Source organism: Caloenas nicobarica, chromosome Z, assembly GCF_036013445.1.
Source record: "Caloenas nicobarica isolate bCalNic1 chromosome Z, bCalNic1.hap1, whole genome shotgun sequence".
In the NCBI taxonomy this organism is placed as follows: domain Eukaryota; kingdom Metazoa; phylum Chordata; class Aves; order Columbiformes; family Columbidae; genus Caloenas; species Caloenas nicobarica.
In genome coordinates this window covers 8,774,520-8,795,308 of record NC_088284.1, presented here as the reverse complement: position 1 = coordinate 8,795,308, position 20,789 = coordinate 8,774,520, and the positions used below count along the sequence as shown (strand labels likewise).

Genomic DNA, 20,789 nt, shown 5'->3' with positions numbered 1-20,789 from the left:
CGGCCGTGCTGCAGCCTGGACCCCGCTGTGCTCACGCCCGTGTCGCCGTCGGCTCCTGTCTGGGAGCGGTGGGAGCGGCGCTGAGCCATCCCAGCCCGGGCTGCTGCGGCCTCTGCTCCGTCTGCAGCCGCTGGTGTTGGCTGGGAATGGGCGTTGGGCGCAGGCGGGTTTGGTGGAGGGCAGGAGCGGTTCGGCTCTTCATCTGCCCCATGAGTTCGTCCATGAGCTGGAAGCAGGCGTGAGCTTGGAGGCGGACGTGGTCCCAGGCGCAGGCGCTGTAACTGTGGGTGCGGAGGAAGTCCTGGATGTCCCCGAAGTATTTGTGGATGGTGAGCAGCAGGTTGCGGGGCCCGTGCCTTCTGAAGAGCGTCCTGTTGTGTGTCAGGCAGTGCTCCAGGTGGTGGATGAAGTGGTGGAGGCTGTTGAGGAGGTGGTCCCGTGGCTGGTGGTGCCAGTGCTGGGGGATGTTGTTGCTGCTGAGGATTTGCAAGAGGTGCTGGAGGATGGCGAGGGCGGCGGCGGGTTGTTGCGAGCGGGGGGTGTTGAGGAGGGTGTCGGGGAAGGAGGGCGCGTGCTGGCGGTGGCAGGGCTGTGTGGGGCTGGGAGCCATGGCCTGGAGGAGCTGGAGGCTGTCCCAGGGGAAGGTGGCGTGGCGGGGCCGCAGGTGGTGGCAGGCGGTGGCGGTGGCGAGAGCCGTGAGGAGGAGCAGGAGCGCCGGGGCGCCGTGCGGCAGGCGGGGCCGTGGGGTGTCGGGCGCAGCCATGGTGGGGCTGTGGGTGCTGCTGGGTGGTGCTGGGCAGGAGCCCGGTCAGGCTGGCTGGTGGTGCGGGTGGGCGCTGTGCTTGGGCTGCTGCTGTGTGCATGGCTTTATGTGGCGCCATGGCTTTCCTTTCATCATCTGAGCAGAATTTCCCTATTTCCATTTTCGGTTTCGCTTTCCGTTTGCTTTCTCCTCACCGCATTGGTTGTTCTTGTCAAGGTGTGAGCGGGTTGGCCCTGCCCTAGGGAAGAAGAGCTGTTTTTTTCCCAGGGCTGCTGTCGGGGTGCGGGGGGAGCCTGGCTCCGCTGCTGCTGTGGTTCAGCGGGGGATGTGAAAGTGCGGCAGAGGCTTTTGGGGCAGCCGTGCTGGGGATGCACTTCAGGGTTTCCTTTTTGTCTGTCTTGGGAGTTGTCTTTTTAGGTTTTTATTTTCAAGTTTCTCTACCTACCAACATGTATTTTTCCTGTGGCATGCCCTGATAGTATATGTATATAGGAGCTAATGCGCCTTTTCCTTCTATTTCTTATTGAGAAATATTTTAATGGAGTTGGTTTGTTTCTTTCTTTTTCTTTTTCTCTATAGCATCTGCAGCTTTGCAGGTGGAAGAATGTTTCCCCTTTCTGCAAATATCTTTCAGAATATTTTGGGGTTGCATTCACTGTGGTATTTGTGTCCATTCCCGGGCCAAGGATCTTGTGGCGGTGATGGTTTGAGAGAGGCTGCCATGAGTATCTCTACTGTGCTTCTCTTACATGGAATCCCAGGATGGTTTGGGTAGGGCAGGACCTTTCCAGGTGATGTGGCACAAAGCCCCAACAATGATCCGGGACGTCGTCGTCTTGATCAGGTTGCTCAGAGCCCCATCCTGCATGGCCTTGAATGTCTCCAGGGAGAGGGCATCAGCCACCTCTCTGGGCAACCCGAGCCAGTGTTTCGCTGCCCTCATGGTAGAAAATGTCTTCCTTGTATCTTATCTGAATCTCCCCTCATGTAGTTTAAAGCCGTTACCCCTTGTCTTATCTCTCCAGGGCGTGTTAAAAATTCTGCACCCATCCTTCTTCATGGAATCATAGTATCATTTTGGTTGGAAGAGACCCTTAGGAGCATTGAGTCCAAACATAACCTAACTCTAGCACTAAACCATGTTCCTAAGAACGTAGTCGGAGTGCCTTTATAACACCTGGAGGGACGGCGACTGCACCGCTTCCCTGGGCAGCCCGTTCCAACGCCTGACAATGCTTTCCATGAAGAATTTTTTCCTGATATCCAATCTAAACCTCCCCTGGTGCAATTTGAGGCCATTTTGTCTTGTCTTGTCACTTCCTACTTGGGAGAAGAGACCAACGCCCTCCACGCTCCAACCTCCTTTCAGCTAGTTGCAGACAGCGATAAGATCTCCCCTCAGCCTCCTTTTTGCCAGGATAAACACCCCCAGTTCCCTCAGCTGCTTCTCATCAGACTTGTGCTCCAGACCCCTCACCAGCTCTGTTCCCTTCTCTGAACTCTCTCCAGCACCTCAATGTCTTTCTTGTAGTGAGGGGCCCAACACTGAACACAGAATTCGAGGTGCGGCCTCACCAGTGCCCAGTGCAGGGGACGATCACTGCCCTGGGCCTGCTGGCCACACTATTCCTGACACAAGCCAGGATGCTGTTGGCCTTTTTGGCCACCCGGGCACACGCTGGCTCGTGTTCAGCCGCTGTCACCAACACCCCCAGACCCTTTTCCACCAGGCACTTTCCAGCCGCTCTTCCCTGAGCCTGTAGCGCTGCCTGGGGTTGTTGTGACCCAAGTGTGGGACCCGGCACTTGGCCTTGTTGAACCTCATACAATTGGCCTCAGCCCAGCAATCCATCTAGTCCAGATCCCTGTGTATGTCCTTCCTGCCCTCCAGAAGATCAACATTCCCAGTTTGGTGTCATCTGCAAACTTAGAAAGCATGCGCTCAATTCCCTCAGTCAGATCATTGATAAAGAGAGTAAACAGAGCTGGCCCCAGTACTGAGCCCTGGGGATCACCACTTGTGACCGGCCACCAACTGGACAGGTTGGACAAACAAGACCTGGCCTTCATAAACCCGTGTTGACTGGGCCTGATCACATGGTCATCTTGTATGTGCTGTGTGGTGTTACTCAGGATGATTGGCTCCATGACCTTGCCTGGCACCGAGTTTAGACTGACAGGTCTGTAGTTCCCAGATCCTCCTTCTGTCCCCTCTTGTAGATGGGCGTCACGTTAGCCAGCTTCCAGTCAACTGGCAGCTCCCCAGTTAGCAAGGATTGCTGATAGAAAATGGAAAGCAGCTGAGTGGTCCCATTTGCCAGCTCCCTCAGCACCCTTGGATGTATCCCATCTCGGCCCATAGACTTGTGGGTGTCCAAGTGATGTAGCAGGTCACTAACCTTTTCCCCTTGGATTGTTGGGGCTTCATTCTGCTCCCCATCCCTGTCTCCTGGCTCAGGGGGCTGGGTACCTGGAGCACAACTGTTGTGACTATTAAAGACTGAGGCAAAGAAGGCATTTAGTATTTCAGCCTTTCCCTCATCTTCTGTTACTGTGTGTCGCCCTGCATCCATCAGGGGATGGAGGTTCTCTTAGCCCTCTTCTTGTTGCTGATGAATTTATAGAAACATTTCTTGTTTCCGTGTACATCAGTAGCCAGGCTCCAGGCCTAGTTGGGCTTTGGCCCTTCTAATTTTCTCCCTTCATAACCTCACAGAATTCCTGTATTCCTCTAGAGTAGCCTGCCCCTCCTTACAAAGGTTATAAAGTCCTTTTTTTATTCCAAAGTTCCAGCCTCAGCTCCCTGTTCAGCCAGGCTGGCCTTCTTCCCCGCCGGCTCGCCTTCCGGCACACGGGGACAGCCTGCTCCTGCGCCTCTAAGATTACCTTCCTGAAGAGAGACCAGCCTTGCTGGACTCCTTTGTCCTTCAGGACTGCTTCCCAAGGGACTCTGCCAACCAGCCTTCTGAATGGGTCAGAGTGTGTCTTTGGAAGCCCACAGTAGCAGTTCTGCTGACCACCCTTCTAACTTCCCCAAGGATAGCAAACTCAATAACTTCGTGATTACTATGCCCAAGGAGACCTCCAGCCAACACGTTGCCCCCAAGTCCCTCTCTATTCACAAACAACAGGTCCAGTGGGGCTCCTTCCCTGGTAGGCTGACTAACCAGCTGAGTTAGGAAGTTGTCTTCCATGCACTCCAGGAGCCTCCTAGATGCTTCCTCTCTGCTGTGTTGTACTTCCAGCAGACATTAGGTAGGGTGAAGTCCCCACTGAGAACAAGGGCCAGTGATGGAGACACTTCTCCCGCTTGCCTGCAAAGTATTTCATCTGCCTCTTCATCCCAGCTGGGTGGTCTGTAACAAACCCCCACCAGGATGTGACCTTGTTGTCCTTCACCTTGATTCTCACCCTTAGACACTCAACCCTATGGTCACCCTCATGAAGCTCGAGACAATCAAACCACTCCCTAACATACATTGGCTACGCCACCTGGCCGGCCTCCTTCCTCGCCGATCCCTTCTAAAGAGGTTATAGCCATCCATTGCAGCACTCCGGTTACGAGAGTCATCGCACCGTGTTTCTGAGGTGGCAATTATACTGCAGTTTTTGTGCCTCACAGTGGCTTCCAGCTCCTCCTATTTGTTGCCCGTGCTCGTGCATTGGTATAGATGCACTTCGGTGAGGCCATTGATGGCACCATATTTTCCGGGTGAGAAGCTCTAATTCCTTTGTGGCCATCCTCGAGTGCTTCCACGGTTTCTAACACATCAGTAACTCTTGTGTTTCTCTTGCTGCACTGTTCTCCATCCCCTGCCTCCACTGGCATGGCAGACCCAAGGGCCTCACTAGGACTGCCCTCCAATGCTGGCTTGTTGCTCTTGGCTGTGTCTCTGCCACAGCTCGTTTCCTCCTCTTCCCCCTTCAAATCTTGTCTAAAGCCATGTCAATGAGTCCTGCGAACTCCTGCCCCAGGATCCTTTTCCCTTTTTGTTAGAAGCCCCTGTTAATTACAGAATAACTGCAATAAGGTTTCCCCAGGGCCTTCTCTTCTCCAGGCTTAACAGCCTCAACTCTCTTAGCGTGTCCTCAAAGCAGAGCCGTTCCAGCCCTCTGATGATTTTTGGGGCCTCCTCTGGAGCGCATTTAACAGGTTTGTGTCATCCTTGTAGTGAGGACAGGAGAGCTGAACATCAGTGGGTTTAAAGCAGGAGGGAAAGTGGCAGAGGCTGAGGAGAAAAGGGCCGAGGAGATGATTGTAGATGGTGATGGCTGAACCCTGGCAGAGTTTTTCCACACCTCTCAGAGGATGAGGCAAGAGCCTCCATGGGGAGGTGCCAAAGAGGGGAGTGGGCAGGGGCTGTGCAGAGCCCAGTTTGGAGTGGGGTTGGGCTGGGTGTTGAGTGGAGGGGGCTTCCCCCACCCCAAAGGTTTGTTGCTGTGCTTCTGAGACGAGAGGCACCGGCAAGCTTTTTGCAGCAGGTCTTTATTTAGTGTTGAATAAATAGGTGAATAAATTAGAGAAAAAGCATTGTCCAAATAAATAGAAGGAGGTGTACAAATAGGGGGGCGGTGGGTGGAGGCTGGGGGTGCAGGGCCGTTGTGGCAGCAGCTCTTGCGGTGGGTCAGGGGGCGTGAGGATGGAGGTGGGATGGGGCGGTGGTCCAGCGGTGGCGAGGCTGGTGTGCGTGGGGCCGTGCGGGTTGTTGGGGGTCGTTGGTCTAATTGGGGGTGGTGCTGGTGAGGTTGTGGAGGTGCTGGAAGCAGTCGTGAGCTTGGAGGCGGACGTGGTCCCAGGCGCAGGCGCTGTAACTGTGGTTGCGGAGGAAGTCCTGGATGTCCCCAAAGTATTTGTGGATGGTGAGCAGCAGGTTGCGGGGCCCTTGCCTTCTGAAGAGCGTCCTGTTGTGTGTCAGGCAGTGCTGGAGCTGCTGGCTGTGGTGCTGGAGGCTGTTGAGGAGGTGGTCCCGTGGCTGGTGGTGCCAGTGCTGGGGGATGTTGTTGCTGCTGAGGATTTGCAAGAGGTGCTGGAGGATGGCGAGGGCGGCGGCGGGTTGTTGCGAGCGGGGGGTGTTGAGGAGGGTGTCGGGGAAGGAGGGCGCGTGCTGGTGGTGGCAGGGCTGTGTGGGGCTGGGAGCCATGGCCTGGAGGAGCTGGAGGCTGTCCCAGGGGAAGGTGGCGTGGCGGGGCCGCAGGTGGTGGCAGGCGGTGGCGGTGGCGAGAGCCGTGAGGAGGAGCAGGAGCGCCGGGGCGCCGTGCGGCAGGCGGGGCCGTGGGGTGTCGGGCGCAGCCATGGTGGGGCTGTGGGTGCTGCTGGGTGGTGCTGGGCAGGAGCCCGGTCAGGCTGGCTGGTGGTGCGGGTGGGCGCTGTGCTTGGGCTGCTGCTGGCTCGCTGGCTTTATGTGTTGCCGCGGTTTCCCTTCCTGGCTTTCTGATGGCGGCGAGTTTCCGGCTGTGGTTTCCAGCGGTGGCTGGTGGCTGTGGTGGTCTTGGGGAAGTGCGTTGGTGGGGTGTCCGTGCGTGGGGCGGGCGGTGTTGGTGCTTTGCTGGTGGTGTGCTGGGGGCAGGTTGGCTGCAGTGGTGGTTGAGCAGGGGATGCGAAAGCGCTGGGGTGGTGGTGACACGTGGTGCCATCTTGCTGGTGATGTGTTTGTGGTTTTTCCTTTTCCTCTTGTGAGCGCTTGTGCCTGTTGTGTTTCACTGAATTTCCCTTTCTTTCTTAGTCTCTTTTCCTTGTGTAATACTCCAATTGTTTTTGTGGCTGTTTAGCTTTCTATATCATTTTCTTTTTCCTTTTAATTACATCATTACTTTTCTCGTTCTGGGGTTTTACGAGATGTGTGTCAGGAATCTCAGGAGCTCTCTCTGTCCAGGTGTCCTTTGAGGAGGCGGCCGTGGGTCTGAGGACTTGAACAACCGAGTGTTTCTTGATGAAGTTTCTGCGATGTCTTTTCTTCACTTTCTTCAGTTTGAACCTCTTTGTGATGGGGCATAGGAAGTCCTTTCTAAGCTATTGCTCATAGAACAGTGAAGGTGATACTCCCAGAAGTTTTTCACATAGGGTGATTTTCCATTTGAGAAATTTTTCATGGCTGCTACCTCTTTGAGCTGTGCAGACGAAAAGGTCCTCTAATGACAGTACCATTTTCCTATTTTTAATATTTGTGTGGTGAAATTCCTTTCTCTGATGTTACGCCTTCATTCTATTGGAACTTTGCTGTTTCATTCTGTAGTTTTTGTTCTTTGTTTGTTTTGGTTTGGGTTGGCATTTTTTTGTTGTTTTTGTTTAGTTTTCTTTTGCTTTTTCCTCACTGTTCATTCATCATGTCCTTCCATTGTTTTGCTGATTTTGAAATGGTCTGTTTTGCTTTGGAGATCTTGAGAGCAGTATGGTGCTGAGGATAGGTTAAGTCAGTTGTTTTGTTGGTTACCTTTTCCAGTGATGCTTTTGGATATATCTCCAGCTATGGACATGCCTCAACCTCCCTGATCCCTCTTGTGGTGTTGTTTCACCTTCATGGTAGAGATAGTATATAATCTTTCATAATCAATCATAATTCTTTCATGTTGGAAGTCCTTGTGCTCCAGCTTGCGTCAGTACCTCTCCTCCTCTGTGTTTGTATCTGAGGAGGGTTTCCTTTCTTCAGCCGCCTCAGACAAAGCAGAATAAATGCGGCTCCCCCTGCCTGGCATCACAGGGCCTTTGTGGTTGGAGGGAACATCAGGAGGACTGTAGGACAACCTGGAAGCTGCATCTGGAGAGGTCGTGCTGTTTACCTGAATACATCTGGTCCTGCTTGTTTTCTTACTCTGCAGCCTCATGGGAATTCCCCATGTGTGTTTGCACGAAGCAGTGTCCTTGCAGTGACGTGGTGGTGAAGATGGTGTGACCAGCATGGAGGACAAGCTCTGTGACGTGTTTAGGAGGAGCCCAGAGCTGCTGAACTTGTGTGTTGTCTTGCTCAGGCTACCTGGGGAGGGCAAAGCACCCGCGGCAGATGTTTTAGGGGTGGTGGTTGGAGGGCGAAGGAGCAGCTGGTGCTGTGACGCGTGGGTAGTTTTCTCCTGGGGAATGCTGTGCCGGTGTGTGCTGGTTGGTTTGGACCATGTTGGGTGTTGGCGTTTGGTGGACGCATCTTGTTTTTTTCTAAGGCTGTGTTGGGATGAAGAAGGCCCAGGACAACGTGCTCTGTGTAGTGAGGCAGGTCCCCATGGGCACCGCTGTGCGAGCACAGGCAGGAGTGTCCTGGGCCAGTCGTGGTGGTTGTAGGAGAGCAATGAGCAGTCCTGGGCATCTCCTGTGTTTTTTAGTGTTTTTGGAGTGTTTTGGGGTGTTTGGTAGCACTGGGCTGGTGTTTCTTGTCCAAGCGTCCGCAGGCCTTGATGTGTCCCCTTCTTGCCTCTTTGAGGTGCACCTTGTCCATAGCACCCTGCTTGGCCCAATGTCACCGTTTACTGCAGGGTGACAATAAACCGTGGCAGATGCTCTCTGTTAACCTCCCAGCCTCCCCGCTGAGGAAAGGGAATAGGAGGAAAAGGGAGAGAGACTTGCAAGGTGGAAGAAGTTAAAAATGCTTTACTACTGCTACTAATAAATAGAGAAAATAATACCAAATATAGAAACGCAATCTTGAATTTCCCGGGGTAGCGCAGCGTTGCCAGGGGCGGAGCTGGCGTTGCTGCAGCGGCTGCAGGGCAGGCACCCGGAAGGCCTGGGCCGGACTCTGCAGTAAAGCGGGACTGGATTCAGGGATGCAGGGTCCGGAGCCAGGCCTGGGATCGCGGGCACAACAGGGAGGGTCCTCTTGAGATGCGGGCCGTGGTCGAAGAGAGCGAGACCCTCGTCATCTCCCACTTTTCTCGGGTGTACGACGTATATGGTGTGGAATACTTAGTTGGTCAATTTTAGTCAGCTGTTCCGTTCGCCCCTCCTTGCAAATACGCCCGTGTCACTTATGGGACGTGCAAAATTTCTCAGTAAGCTTGGCTGCCAAAGCAATAAGTCTAAACCTGGGACTCTTCTGCATATCATTGCTACCGTTACCAGCTCCAGAGCGAACAGCGTCTGCAAAAACACGCATCCAAATTCCGAAAAGTGCAGTTATTTAGAAGAACTTGGCCGAAAGGAAAGTTCACTAGAAGAGAAACCGGTGTTGTTTTTAAGAAAAGCAGGACACCCAAGCCGTGCTGTGGCATTGCTGACTGGTTGTTTGTGATGGGTGGTGTTTTGGGGATGGGTTTCATGTGTTGGCAGTGGGAGAGGGCTGGGAAGAGAGAGGGTGGGTGGTGGGAGAGGAGGAGCGCGCTGGGCAGGCGTCCTGTGGTCTGGGTGAGCGTGTGCTCCACGGGTCCAGCATCAGCGGGAGATGCCTGTGGGCTTGGAGGCCCATGGTGTGTCCCCAGCAGTGTCCTGCTGTCCAGAGCCTTTGCTGGGTCAGGAGGCGTCAGTGGGACAGGGTGCAGGAGGGGGGCTCATCCCCGGCAGCCTGCAGAGACCTTGTCTTTGCTTGTCAAGTACATGCGTGATGACGATCTCTTTTCTTCTTTTGCTTATGCAAAAAGTCTTTATTTCCAACAAGGGAATAAATAATCTCTGTGAATAATATCGATTACATAAATCAATGGCCAGCTAAATAAATAAATAAATAAATAAATAGTTAGAGCTCTGTGATAAATAGTCATTGGCGTGAGAGTCCCAGAGTGTCCATAGGGACCTTCCCCTCCCTCAGGGGAGGTCGCAGTCCAGACGGGCCCCATAACGCCGTGGGTGATAAGTACCAGCCGTATCCCCATCGCCTGGCGGCTCTCCGTGAGTGAGCGGCACAGCAGGTTCCTCCTCCTTCCATTCCAGCGGAGGTGGGTGTGCGGCCGTGCTGCAGCCTGGACCCCCCTGTGCTCACGCCCGTGTCGCCGTCGGCTCCTGTCTGGGAGCGGTGGGAGCGGCGCTGAGCCATCCCAGCCCGGGCTGCTGCGGCCTCTGCTCCGTCTGCAGCCGCTGGTGTTGGCTGGGAATGGGCGTTGGGCGCAGGCGGGTTTGGTGGAGGGCAGGAGCGGTTCGGCTCTTCATCTGCCCCATGAGTTCGTCCATGAGCTGGAAGCAGGCGTGAGCTTGGAGGCGGACGTGGTCCCAGGCGCAGGCGCTGTAACTGTGGGTGCGGAGGAAGTCCTGGATGTCCCCAAAGTATTTGCGGATGGTGAGCAGCAGGTTGCGGGGCCCGTGCCTTCTGAAGAGCGTCCTGTTGTGTGTCAGGCAGTGCTCCAGGTGGTGGATGAAGTGGTGGAGGCTGTTGAGGAGGTGGTCCCGTGGCTGGTGGTGCCAGTGCTGGGGGATGTTGTTGCTGCTGAGGATTTGCAAGAGGTGCTGGAGGATGGCGAGGGCGGCGGCGGGTTGTTGCGAGCGGGGGGCGTTGAGGAGGGTGTCGGGGAAGGAGGGCGCGTGCTGGCGGTGGCAGGGCTGTGTGGGGCTGGGAGCCATGGCCTGGAGGAGCTGGAGGCTGTCCCAGGGGAAGGTGGCGTGGCGGGGCCGCAGGTGGTGGCAGGCGGTGGCGGTGGCGAGAGCCGTGAGGAGGAGCAGGAGCGCCGGGGCGCCGTGCGGCAGGCGGGGCCGTGGGGTGTCGGGCGCAGCCATGGTGGGGCTGTGGGTGCTGCTGGGTGGTGCTGGGCAGGAGCCCGGTCAGGCTGGCTGGTGGTGCGGGTGGGCGCTGTGCTTGGGCTGCTGCTGTGTGCATGGCTTTATGTGGTGCCATGGCTTTCCTTTCATCATCTGAGCAGAATTTCCCTATTTCCATTTTCGGTTTCGCTTTCTGTTTGCTTTCTCCTCACCGCATTGGTTGTTCTTGTCAAGGTGTGAGCGGGTTGGCCCTGCCCTAGGGAAGAAGAGCTGTTTTTTTCCCAGGGCTGCTGTCGGGGTGCGGGGGGAGCCTGGCTCCGCTGCTGCTGTGGTTCAGTGGGGGATGTGAAAGTGCGGCAGAGGCTTTTGGGGCAGCCGTGCTGGGGATGCACTTCAGGGTTTCCTTTTCGTCTGTCTTGGGAGTTGTCTTTTTAGGTTTTTATTTTCAAGTTTCTCTACCTACCAACATGTATTTTTCCTGCGGCATGCCCTGATAGTATATGTATATAGGAGCTGATGCACCTTTTCCTTCTATTTCTTATTGAGAAATATTTTAATGGAGTTGGTTTGTTTCTTTCTTTTTCTTTTTCTCTATAGCATCTGCAGCTTTGCAGGTGGAAGAATGTTTCCCCTTTCTGCAAATATCTTTCAGAATATTTTGGGGTTGCATTCACTGTGGTATTTGTGTCCATTCCCGGGCCAAGGATCTTGTGGCGGTGATGGTTTGAGAGAGGCTGCCATGAGTTTCATGAAGGGATTTGGAGCAGGGGAAAGGTGCGTGGTGTTGTCGGGCTGGGAGCCCCGGTCTTGTCAGGCAGCGTTGTGTTGGTGGGTGCTGTGCTTGGGGCGCTGTGATGTGCAGGATGATGTGACGTCCCTGGGTGCTGTCACTGCAGCAGGTAGCTGACCTTGGAGGTCCGTGGCTGCAGCTTGTCCGTGTTGCCGTGGAGCGGTTGATGCCACAAGGTGGTTTTCAAGCAGCGCCAAGGAGAGAGCAGCTGAGGGCAGGGAAACGTGGTGGGATGTATCCTGTGAGTGGTGTGCCACGGTGGACGGGTACAGCTATTGGGAAGGGACAGGCGGGGTAGGAGCTGGGGGTGGCACTGTGTGTAACAGAGGGGCTGGAGTGCATGGAGCTGGCAGTTGGCGATGGCAAAGTTGGGACCCTCTGGGTCAGGATTAACAGACAGACAAATAAAGCTGATGTCATCATGAGAGTCTGCTATAGGCCACCCAAGCAGGATGATGACGCTGCTCAGTTGTCCTTTAAGGAACTAAGCGAAGCCTCCGAGTCATCTGCCTTTGTCCTTATGGGGCCTTCAACTTGCCAGATGTCAACTGGGCATATCACACAGCTGGCACGAACAGGTCCAGAAGATTCCTAAAGCATCTGGACGATAAAGTCTTGTTATGGGTACTAAGGGGTCCGACAGGGAAAGGTGCCTCCTAGATTTAATTCTCAGTAACGGAGAGGGTCTCGTGAGGAAAAGTGGCAACTGGTGACTCTCTTGGCCACAGCGACCACTAAGGAATCAGGTTTGAAATCTTGGCTAATGGGAGGAAAACTGCCAGCAAGACCTCAACCCTAGATATGAGGAGAGCAGAACTGAGGCTGCTCAGAGAGCTACTGAGTAAGATTCCTTGGGAAGAAGCTTCCGAAGGTGTTGGGGTGCATCAGTGTTGGTCAGTTTTTAAGTACCACCTACTAAAAGCACATGAGCAGGGAATTCCAAAGTGCCGAAGATGTAGCAGGTGAGGCACAAAGCCAGCTTGGTTGAGCAGAGATCTTCTTGAAATATGGTGGAAAAAGAAGCTGTATGGTCATCGAAAACAAGGTCAGGCGTCATGGGAGCACTACAGAAATGTTGCTCGCCCTCGTAGGGAGGAAATTTGCACGGTCAGAGCTCAATTAGAATTGAAGCTGGCCAGTACTGTAAGGACAATAAAAAGGGCTTTTTAAGATATGTTAGCGGCAAAAGGCAAACTAGAAATAACATTGTGCCGTTACTCAATGAGCGTGGTCCCCTTGTTAGTTTATTGCTCTCTTCGCCTTGGACTTCAACAGCGAAGATGGACTTGGGGGCCCCCACAGCCCTGGGTTGAGAACCGTGGCAGCTTGAACAATAAACTCCCAATCATTCCGGAAGTGGTATGGGATTTTCTACTCCAGCCGTATCCCTGTAAGTCTGTGGGACCCGATGTGCTTCATCCGAGGGCGCTTAAAGAGCTGGCTGCCGTCATAGCGAGACGTGTGTCTGTGATTTTTCAGTGTTCCTGGGCATCTGGAGAGGTCTCAGTTGACTGGAAGCTGGCAAATGTTGTCCCAATCTAGAAGAATGGCAAAAGGGCTGACCCTGACAACTACAGGCCTGTCAGCCTCGTTTCTGTTCCCGGCAAAATCATGGAGAAGATTGTTCTGGGAGTTACTGGAAAACATCTGAATGACAACGCAGTCGTTGGTCCCAGCTCGCACAGGTTCTTGAGTTGAAAGTCCTGCTTGACAAACTTAGTTCCTTTCTACGACAAGATTACCCACCTAGCTGACCAAGGGAAGCCTGTCGACGTGATCTTTTTGGATTTCAGTAAAGCCTTTTCTTCTGTCTCTCACAGCATCCTCCTGGACAAGATGTCCAGCCCGCAGCTGGATAAGCACACAATGCAGTGGGTGAGCAATTGGCTGACGGGCCGGGATCAAAGGGTTCTAGTAAATTGGGGTTATGTTGGGCTGGCAACCAGTGACTAGTGGGCTCCCCAGGGATCCATCTTAGGGCCAGCGCTCTTCAGTGTCGTAATAAATGACTTAGACTCAGGACTTGAGGGATTACTTAGTCTGTTTGCTGACGACACAAAATTGGTAGGAGCTGTTGATGCTTTCAAGGGTAGAGAGGCCCTGTAGTGGGATCTGGATGAACTGGAGAACTGGGCAGTCACCAACCGCATGAAGTTCAGCGATGGCAAGTGTTGGATTTTGCATCTGGGACCCGGCAACTTTGGCTGTACGTACAGACTGTGGCACGAGAGGCTGGAGAGAAGCTCTGCAGAGAAATCTGAGGGAGTTCTGGTGGATGGCAAGTTGAACATGAGCCAACAGTGTTTCCTGGCAGCCAGGAGGGCAACCGTGTCCTGGGTGCATGAAGCACAGCATGGCCAGCCGGGCAGGGAGGTGATTGTCCCGCTCTGCTCCGCACTGGTGCAGCCTCACCTGGAGCACTGTGTGCAGGTCTGGGCAGCACAGGACAAGAAAGGTATAAAGCTACTGGAGAGTGTCCAGAAGAGGCTACGAAGTTGGAGAAGGGTTTTGAGGAGAAGTCGTATGATGAGTGGCTAAAGTCACTTGGTTTGTTCAGCCTGGAGAAGATTCAGAAGAGACCTCATTGCAGTCTACAGTTTCTTCACAAGGGGATAAAGAGGGGCAGGTGCTGATCTCCTGTCTCTGGCAACCAATGGCAGAACCCGAAGGAATGGCAGGAAGATGTGCCGGGGGGGGCGTTAGGTTGGATGTTAGGAAAAGGTTCTTCCCCCAGAGGGTGGTGGAGCACTGGAACAGGCTCCCCAGGGAGATGTCACGGCCCCAAGCCTGACAGTGCTCAAGAAGAGACTGGACAACACCCTCAGACACATGGTGTGAACTGTGGGGTTGTCCTGTGCAGGGACAGGAGTTGGACTCGATGATCGTTGAGGGTCCCTTCCAGCTTAGGACATTCTGCGACTCTATGAAAGCGCCTCCTTGGGGAGGTGCCAAAGAGGGGAGTGGGCAGGGGCTGTGCAGAGCCCAGTTTGGAGTGGGGTTGGGCTGGGCGTTGAGTGGAGGGGGCTTCCCCCAGCCCAAAGGTTTGTTGCTGTGCTTCTGAGATGAGAGGCACCACCAAGCTTTTTGCAGCAGGTCTTTATTTAGTGTTGAATAAATAGAGAGAAAGCATTGTCCAAATAAATAGAGGGAGGTGTATAAATAGGGGGGCGGTGGGTGGAGGCTGGGGGTACAGGGCCGTTGTGGCAGCAGCTCTTGCGGTGGGTCAGAGGGCGTGAGGATGGAGGTGGGATGGGGCGGTGGTCCAGCGGTGGCGAGGCTGGTGCGCGTGGGGCCGTGCGGGTTGTTGGGGGTCGTTGGTCTAATTGGGGGTGGTGCCGGTGAGGTTGTGGAGGTGCTGGAAGCAGTCGTGAGCTTGGAGGCGGACGTGGTCCCAGGCGCAGGCGCTGTAACTGTGGTTGCGGAGGAAGTCCTGGATGTCCCCAAAGTATTTGTGGATGGTGAGCAGCAGGTTGCGGGGCCCTTGCCTTCTGAAGAGCGTCCTGTTGTGTGTCAGGCAGTGCTGGAGCTGCTGGCTGTGGTGCTGGAGGCTGTTGAGGAGGTGGTCCCGTGGCTGGTGGTGCCAGTGCTGGGGGATGTTGTTGCTGCTGAGGATTTGCAAGAGGTGCTGGAGGATGGCGAGGGCGGCGGCGGGTTGTTGCGAGCGGGGGGCGTTGAGGAGGGTGTCGGGGAAGGAGGGCGCGTGCTGGCGGTGGCAGGGCTGTGTGGGGCTGGGAGCCATGGCCTGGAGGAGCTGGAGGCTGTCCCAGGGGAAGGTGGCGTGGCGGGGCCGCAGGTGGTGGCAGGCGGTGGCGGTGGCGAGAGCCGTGAGGAGGAGCAGGAGCGCCGGGGCGCCGTGCGGCAGGCGGGGCCGTGGGGTGTCGGGCGCAGCCATGGTGGGGCTGTGGGTGCTGCTGGGTGGTGCTGGGCAGGAGCCCGGTCAGGCTGGCTGGTGGTGCGGGTGGGCGCTGTGCTTGGGCTGCTGCTGGCTCGCTGGCTTTATGTGTTGCCGCGGTTTCCCTTCCTGGCTTTCTGATGGCGGCGAGTTTCCGGCTGTGGTTTCCAGCGGTGGCTGGTGGCTGTGGTGGTCTTGGGGAAGTGCGTTGGTGGGGTGTCCGTGCGTGGGGCGGGCGGTGTTGGTGCTTTGCTGGTGGTGTGCTGGGGGCAGGTTGGCTGCAGTGGTGGTTGAGCGGGGGATGCGAAAGCGCTGGGGTGGTGGTGACACGTGGTGCCATCTTGCTGGTGATGTGTTTGTGGTTTTTCCTTTTCCTCTCGTGAGCGCTTGTGCCTGTTGTGTTTCACTGAATTTCCCTTTCCTTCTTAGTCTCTTTTCCTTGTGTAACACTCCAATTGTTTTTGTGGCTTTTTTACTTTCGGTGTCTTGGTCCTTTTTTTTGGTTTGTATGATTACATCATTACTTTTCTCGTTCTGGGGTTTTACGAGATGTGTGTCAGGAATCTCAGGAGCTCTCTCTGTCCAGATGTCCTTTGAGGAGGTGGCCGTGGGTCTGAGGACTTAAACACTGAGTGTTTCTTAATGAAGCTTCTGTGATGTCTTTGTTTCCCTTTCCTCAGTTTGAACTTCATTGTGATGGGGGATAAGAATTCTTTTCTAAGCTATTGCTTAATGAACAGTGAAAGAAATGCACCCAGAAGTTTTCTATATAGGATGATTTTTCTGTTTTCCAGTCGGGAAGTTTCTCCTGACCACGGTCCCTTTCTGCTGCACAGGGGAAGAAGTCCTCTGCAAAAAGTTCAGTTTTTCCAATTTTTACTGTTTGCGTGGTGAAATTCCTTTGTTTTGCTACGCCTTCATACTACTGCATTTTCTCTATTTCCCTCTCAGTTCTTTTTCTGTTGTTTGGTGGGGTCTGGTTTGGTCGTTACTTAATTACTGTTCATGCCTCATGTCTTTCCATTGTTTTCGCTATATTTTTCCATGGTCTATTTTGGTTTGGAGATCCCCAAACCAATGTGGTGCTGAGGACAGGTGGTGTCAGAGGAGGTTGCTCATGGCCTTGTCCAGCGATGCTTTTGGATATATCTCCAGCAATGAACATCACACAACCTCCCTGATCCCTCTTGTGGTGTTGTATCACCTTCATGGTAAAGACATTCATACTGTGTTTATTCTTTCGTGCTGCATGTCCCTGTGTTCCAGCTTGCGTCAGTACCTCTCCTCCTCTGTGTTTGTATTTGAGGAGGGTTTCGTTTCTTCAGCCGCCTCAGACAAAGCAGAATAAATGCGGCTCCCCCTGCCTGGCATCACAGGGCCTTTGTGGTTGGAGGGAACATCAGGAGGACTGTAAGACAACCTGGAAGCTGCATCTGGAGAGGTCGTGCTGTTTACCTGAATACATCTGGTCCTGCTTGTTTTCTTACTCTGCAGCCTCATGGGAATTCCCCATGTGTGTTTGCACGGAGCAGTGTCCTTGCAGTGATGTGGTGGTGAAGATGGTGTGACCAGCATGGAGGACAAGCTCTGTGACGTGTTTAGGAGGAGCCCAGAGCTGCTGAACGTGTGTGTTGTCTTGCTCAGGCTACCTGGGGAGGGCAAAGCACCCGCGGCAGATGTTTTAGGGGTGGTGGTTGGAGGGCGAAGGAGCAGCTGGTGCTGGTGACGCGTGGGTAGTTTTCTCCCGGGGAATGCTGTGCCGGTGTGTGCTGGTTGGTTTGGACCATGTTGGGTGTTGGCGTTTGGTGGACGCATCTTGTTTTTTTCTAAGGCTGTGTTGGGATGAAGAAGGCCCAGGACAACTCTGTGTAGTGAGGCAGGTCCCCATGGGCACCGCTGTGCGAGCACAGGCAGGAGTGTCCTGGGCCAGTCGTGGTGGTTGTAGGAGAGCAATGAGCAGTCCTGGGCATCTCCTGTGTTTTTTAGTGTTTTTGGAGTGTTTTGGGGTGTTTGGTAGCACTGGGCTGGTGTTTCTTGTCCAAGCGTCCGCAGGCCTTGATGTGTCCCCTTCTTGCCTCTTTGAGGTGCACCTTGTCCATAGCACCCTGCTTGGCCCAATGTCACCGTTTACTGCAGGGCGACAATAAACCGTGGCAGATGCTCTCTGTTAACCTCCCAGCCTCCCCGCTGAGGAAAGGGAATAGGAGGAAAAGGGAGAGAGACTTGCAAGGTGGAAGAAGTTAAAAATGCTTTACTACTGCTACTAATAAATAGAGAAAATAATACCAAATATAGAAACGCAATCTTGAATTTCCCGGGGTAGCACAGCGTTGCCAGGGGCGGAGCTGGCATTGCTGCAGCGGCTGCAGGGCAGGCACCCGGAAGGCCTGGGCCGGACTCTGCAGTAAAGCGGGACTGGATTCAGGGATGCAGGGTCCGGAGCCAGGCCTGGGATCGCGGGCACAACAGGGAGGGTCCTCTTGAGATGCGGGCCGTGGTCGAAGAGAGCGAGACCCTCGTCATCTCCCACTTTTCTCGGGTGTACGACGTATATGGTGTGGAATACTTAGTTGGTCAATTTTAGTCAGCTGTTCCGTTCGCCCCTCCTTGCAAATACGCCCGTGTCACTTATGGGACGTGCAAAATTTCTCAGTAAGCTTGGCTGCCAAAGCAATAAGTCTAAACCTGGGACTCTTCTGCATATCATTGCTACCGTTACCAGCTCCAGAGCGAACAGTGTCTGCAAAAACTTGCATCCAAATTCCGAAAAGTGCAGTTGTTTAGAAGAACTTGGCCGAAAGGAAAGTTCACTAGAAGAGAAACCGGTGTTGTTTTTAAGAAAAGCAGGACACCCAAGCCGTGCTGTGGCATTGCTGACTGGTTGTTTGTGATGGGTGGTGTTTTGGGGATGGGTTTCATGTGTTGGCAGTGGGAGAGGGCTGGGAAGAGAGAGGGTGGGTGGTGGGAGAGGAGGAGCGCGCCGGGCAGGCGTCCTGTGGTCTGGGTGAGCGTGTGCTCCACGGGTCCAGCATCAGCGGGAGATGCCTGTGGGCTTGGAGGCGCATGGTGTGTCCCCAGCAGTGTCCTGCTGTCCAGAGCCTTTGCTGGGTCAGGAGGCGTCAGTGGGACAGGGTGCAGGAGGGGGGCTCATCCCCAGCAGCCTGCAGAGACCTTGTCTTTGCTTGTCAAGTACATGCGTGATGACGATCTCTTTTCTTCTTTTGCTTATGCAAAAAGTCTTTATTTCCAACAAGGGAATAAATAATCTCTGTGAATAATATCGATACATAAATCAATGGCCAGCTAAATAAATAAATAAATAAATAAATAGTTAGAGCTCTGTGATAAATAGTCATTGGCGTGAGAGTCCCAGAGTGTCCATAGGGACCTTCCCCTCCCTCAGGGGAGGTCGCAGTCCAGACGGGCCCCATAACGCCGTGGGTGATAAGTACCAGCCGTATCCCCATCGCCTGGCGGCTCTCCGTGAGTGAGCGGCACAGCAGGTTCCTCCTCCTTCCATTCCAGCGGAGGTGGGTGTGCGGCCGTGCTGCAGCCTGGACCCCCCTGTGCTCACGCCCGTGTCGCCGTCGGCTCCTGTCTGGGAGCGGTGGGAGCGGCGCTGAGCCATCCCAGCCCGGGCTGCTGCGGCCTCTGCTCCGTCTGCAGCCGCTGGTGTTGGCTGGGAATGGGCGTTGGGCGCAGGCGGGTTTGGTGGAGGGCAGGAGCGGTTCGGCTCTTCATCTGCCCCATGAGTTCGTCCATGAGCTGGAAGCAGGCGTGAGCTTGGAGGCGGACGTGGTCCCAGGCGCAGGCGCTGTAACTGTGGGTGCGGAGGAAGTCCTGGATGTCCCCGAAGTATTTGCGGATGGTGAGCAGCAGGTTGCGGGGCCCGTGCCTTCTGAAGAGCGTCCTGTTGTGTGTCAGGCAGTGCTCCAGGTGGTGGATGAAGTGGTGGAGGCTGTTGAGGAGGTGGTCCCGTGGCTGGTGGTGCCAGTGCTGGGGGATGTTGTTGCTGCTGAGGATTTGCAAGAGGTGCTGGAGGATGGCGAGGGCGGCGGCGGGTTGTTGCGAGCGGGGGGCGTTGAGGAGGGTGTCGGGGAAGGAGGGCGCGTGCTGGCGGTGGCAGGGCTGTGTGGGGCTGGGAGCCATGGCCTGGAGGAGCTGGAGGCTGTCCCAGGGGAAGGTGGCGTGGCGGGGCCGCAGGTGGTGGCAGGCGGTGGCGGTGGCGAGAGCCGTGAGGAGGAGCAGGAGCGCCGGGGCGCCGTGCGGCAGGCGGGGCCGTGGGGTGTCGGGCGCAGCCATGGTGGGGCTGTGGGTGCTGCTGGGTGGTGCTGGGCAGGAGCCCGGTCAGGCTGGCTGGTGGTGCGGGTGGGCGCTGTGCTTGGGCTGCTGCTGTGTGCATGGCTTTATGTGGCGCCATGGCTTTCCTTTCATCATCTGAGCAGAATTTCCCTATTTCCATTTTCGGTTTCGCTTTCTGTTTGCTTTCTCCTCACCGCATTGGTTGTTCTTGTCAAGGTGTGAGCGGGTTGGCCCTGCCCTAGGGAAGAAGAGCTGTTTTTTTCCCAGGGCTGCTGTCGGGGTGCGGGGGGAGCCTGGCTCCGCTGCTGCTGTGGTTCAGCGGGGGATGTGAAAGTGCGGCAGAGGCTTTTGGGGCAGCCGTGCTGGGGATGCACTTCAGGGTTTCCTTTTCGTCTGTCTTGGGAGTTGTCTTTTTAGGTTTTTATTTTCAAGTTTCTCTACCTACCAACATGTATTTTTCCTGCGGCATGCCCTGATAGTATATGTATATAGGAGCTGATGCACCTTTTCCTTCTATTTCTTATTGAGAAATATTTTAATGGAGTTGGTTTGTTTCTTTCTTTTTCTTTTTCTCTATAGCATCTGCAGCTTTGCAGGTGGAAGAATGTTTCCCCTTTCTGCAAATATCTTTCAGAATATTTTGGGGTTGCATTCACTGTGGTATTTGTGTCCATTCCCGGGCCAAGGATCTTGTGGCGGTGATGGTTTGAGAGAGGCTGCCATGAGTTTCATGAAGGGATTTGGAGCAGGGGAAAGGTGCGTGGTGTTGTCGGGCTGGGAGCCCCGGTCTTGTCAGGCAGCGTTGTGTTGGTGGGTGCTGTGCTTGGGGCGCTGTGATGTGCAGGATGATGTGACGTCCCTGGGTGCTGTCACTGCAGCAGGTAGCTGACCTTGGAGGACCGTGGCTGCAGCTTGTCCGTGTTGCCGTGGAGCAGTTGATGCCACAAGGTGGTTTTCAAGCAGCGCCAAGGAGAGAGCAGCTGAGGGCAGGGAAACGTGGTGGGATGTATCCTGTGAGTGGTGTGCCACGGTGGACGGGTACAGCTATTGGGAAGGGACAGGCGGGGTAGGAGCTGGGGGTGGCACTGTGTGTAACAGAGGGGCTGGAGTGCATGGAGCTGGCAGTTGGCGATGGCAAAGTTGGGACCCTCTGGGTCAGGATTAACAGACAGACAAATAAAGCTGATGTCATCATGAGAGTCTGCTATAGGCCACCCAAGCAGGATGATGACGCTGCTCAGTTGTCCTTTAAGGAACTAAGCGAAGCCTCCGAGTCATCTGCCTTTGTCCTTATGGGGCCTTCAACTTGCCAGATGTCAACTGGGCATATCACACAGCTGGCACCAACAGGTCCAGAAGATTCCTAAAGCATCTGGACGATAAAGTCTTGTTATGGGTACTAAGGGGTCCGACAGGGAAAGGTGCCTCCTAG

At 54.8% G+C, this 20,789-nt stretch overlaps 6 protein-coding genes across 8 annotated transcripts in view; 1 reads left to right on the top strand and 5 right to left on the bottom strand.

Moving 5' to 3' along the window:
- UBAP2 (ubiquitin associated protein 2) overlaps positions 1 to 20,789 on the top strand; it is a 181,886-nt gene that overhangs the window by 105,257 nt on the left and 55,840 nt on the right. The gene's annotated exons all lie outside the window — the stretch shown is intronic.
- Positions 32 to 763, bottom strand: LOC136001380 (interferon-like). The gene has a single exon (XM_065655649.1). The coding sequence runs from the start codon at positions 761 to 763 to the stop codon at positions 32 to 34; it is 732 nt and encodes a 243-aa protein (XP_065511721.1).
- On the bottom strand, positions 5,485 to 6,057 carry LOC136002055 (interferon-like). The gene has a single exon (XM_065656888.1). It carries the CDS (start codon positions 6,055 to 6,057, stop codon positions 5,485 to 5,487), a length of 573 nt encoding a protein of 190 aa, XP_065512960.1.
- LOC136001379 (interferon-like) lies at positions 9,660 to 10,391 on the bottom strand. The gene has a single exon (XM_065655648.1). It carries the CDS (start codon positions 10,389 to 10,391, stop codon positions 9,660 to 9,662), a length of 732 nt encoding a protein of 243 aa, XP_065511720.1.
- On the bottom strand, positions 14,483 to 15,055 carry LOC136002064 (interferon-like). The gene has a single exon (XM_065656897.1). It carries the CDS (start codon positions 15,053 to 15,055, stop codon positions 14,483 to 14,485), a length of 573 nt encoding a protein of 190 aa, XP_065512969.1.
- Positions 18,626 to 19,357, bottom strand: LOC136001378 (interferon-like). The gene has a single exon (XM_065655647.1). The coding sequence runs from the start codon at positions 19,355 to 19,357 to the stop codon at positions 18,626 to 18,628; it is 732 nt and encodes a 243-aa protein (XP_065511719.1).

Coding starts and splice junctions, on each gene's coding strand:
- LOC136001380 (XM_065655649.1), bottom strand. CDS start 763: ATGGCTGCGCCCGACACCCCACGGCCCCGCCTGCCGCACGGCGCCCCG.
- LOC136002055 (XM_065656888.1), bottom strand. CDS start 6,057: ATGGCTGCGCCCGACACCCCACGGCCCCGCCTGCCGCACGGCGCCCCG.
- LOC136001379 (XM_065655648.1), bottom strand. CDS start 10,391: ATGGCTGCGCCCGACACCCCACGGCCCCGCCTGCCGCACGGCGCCCCG.
- LOC136002064 (XM_065656897.1), bottom strand. CDS start 15,055: ATGGCTGCGCCCGACACCCCACGGCCCCGCCTGCCGCACGGCGCCCCG.
- LOC136001378 (XM_065655647.1), bottom strand. CDS start 19,357: ATGGCTGCGCCCGACACCCCACGGCCCCGCCTGCCGCACGGCGCCCCG.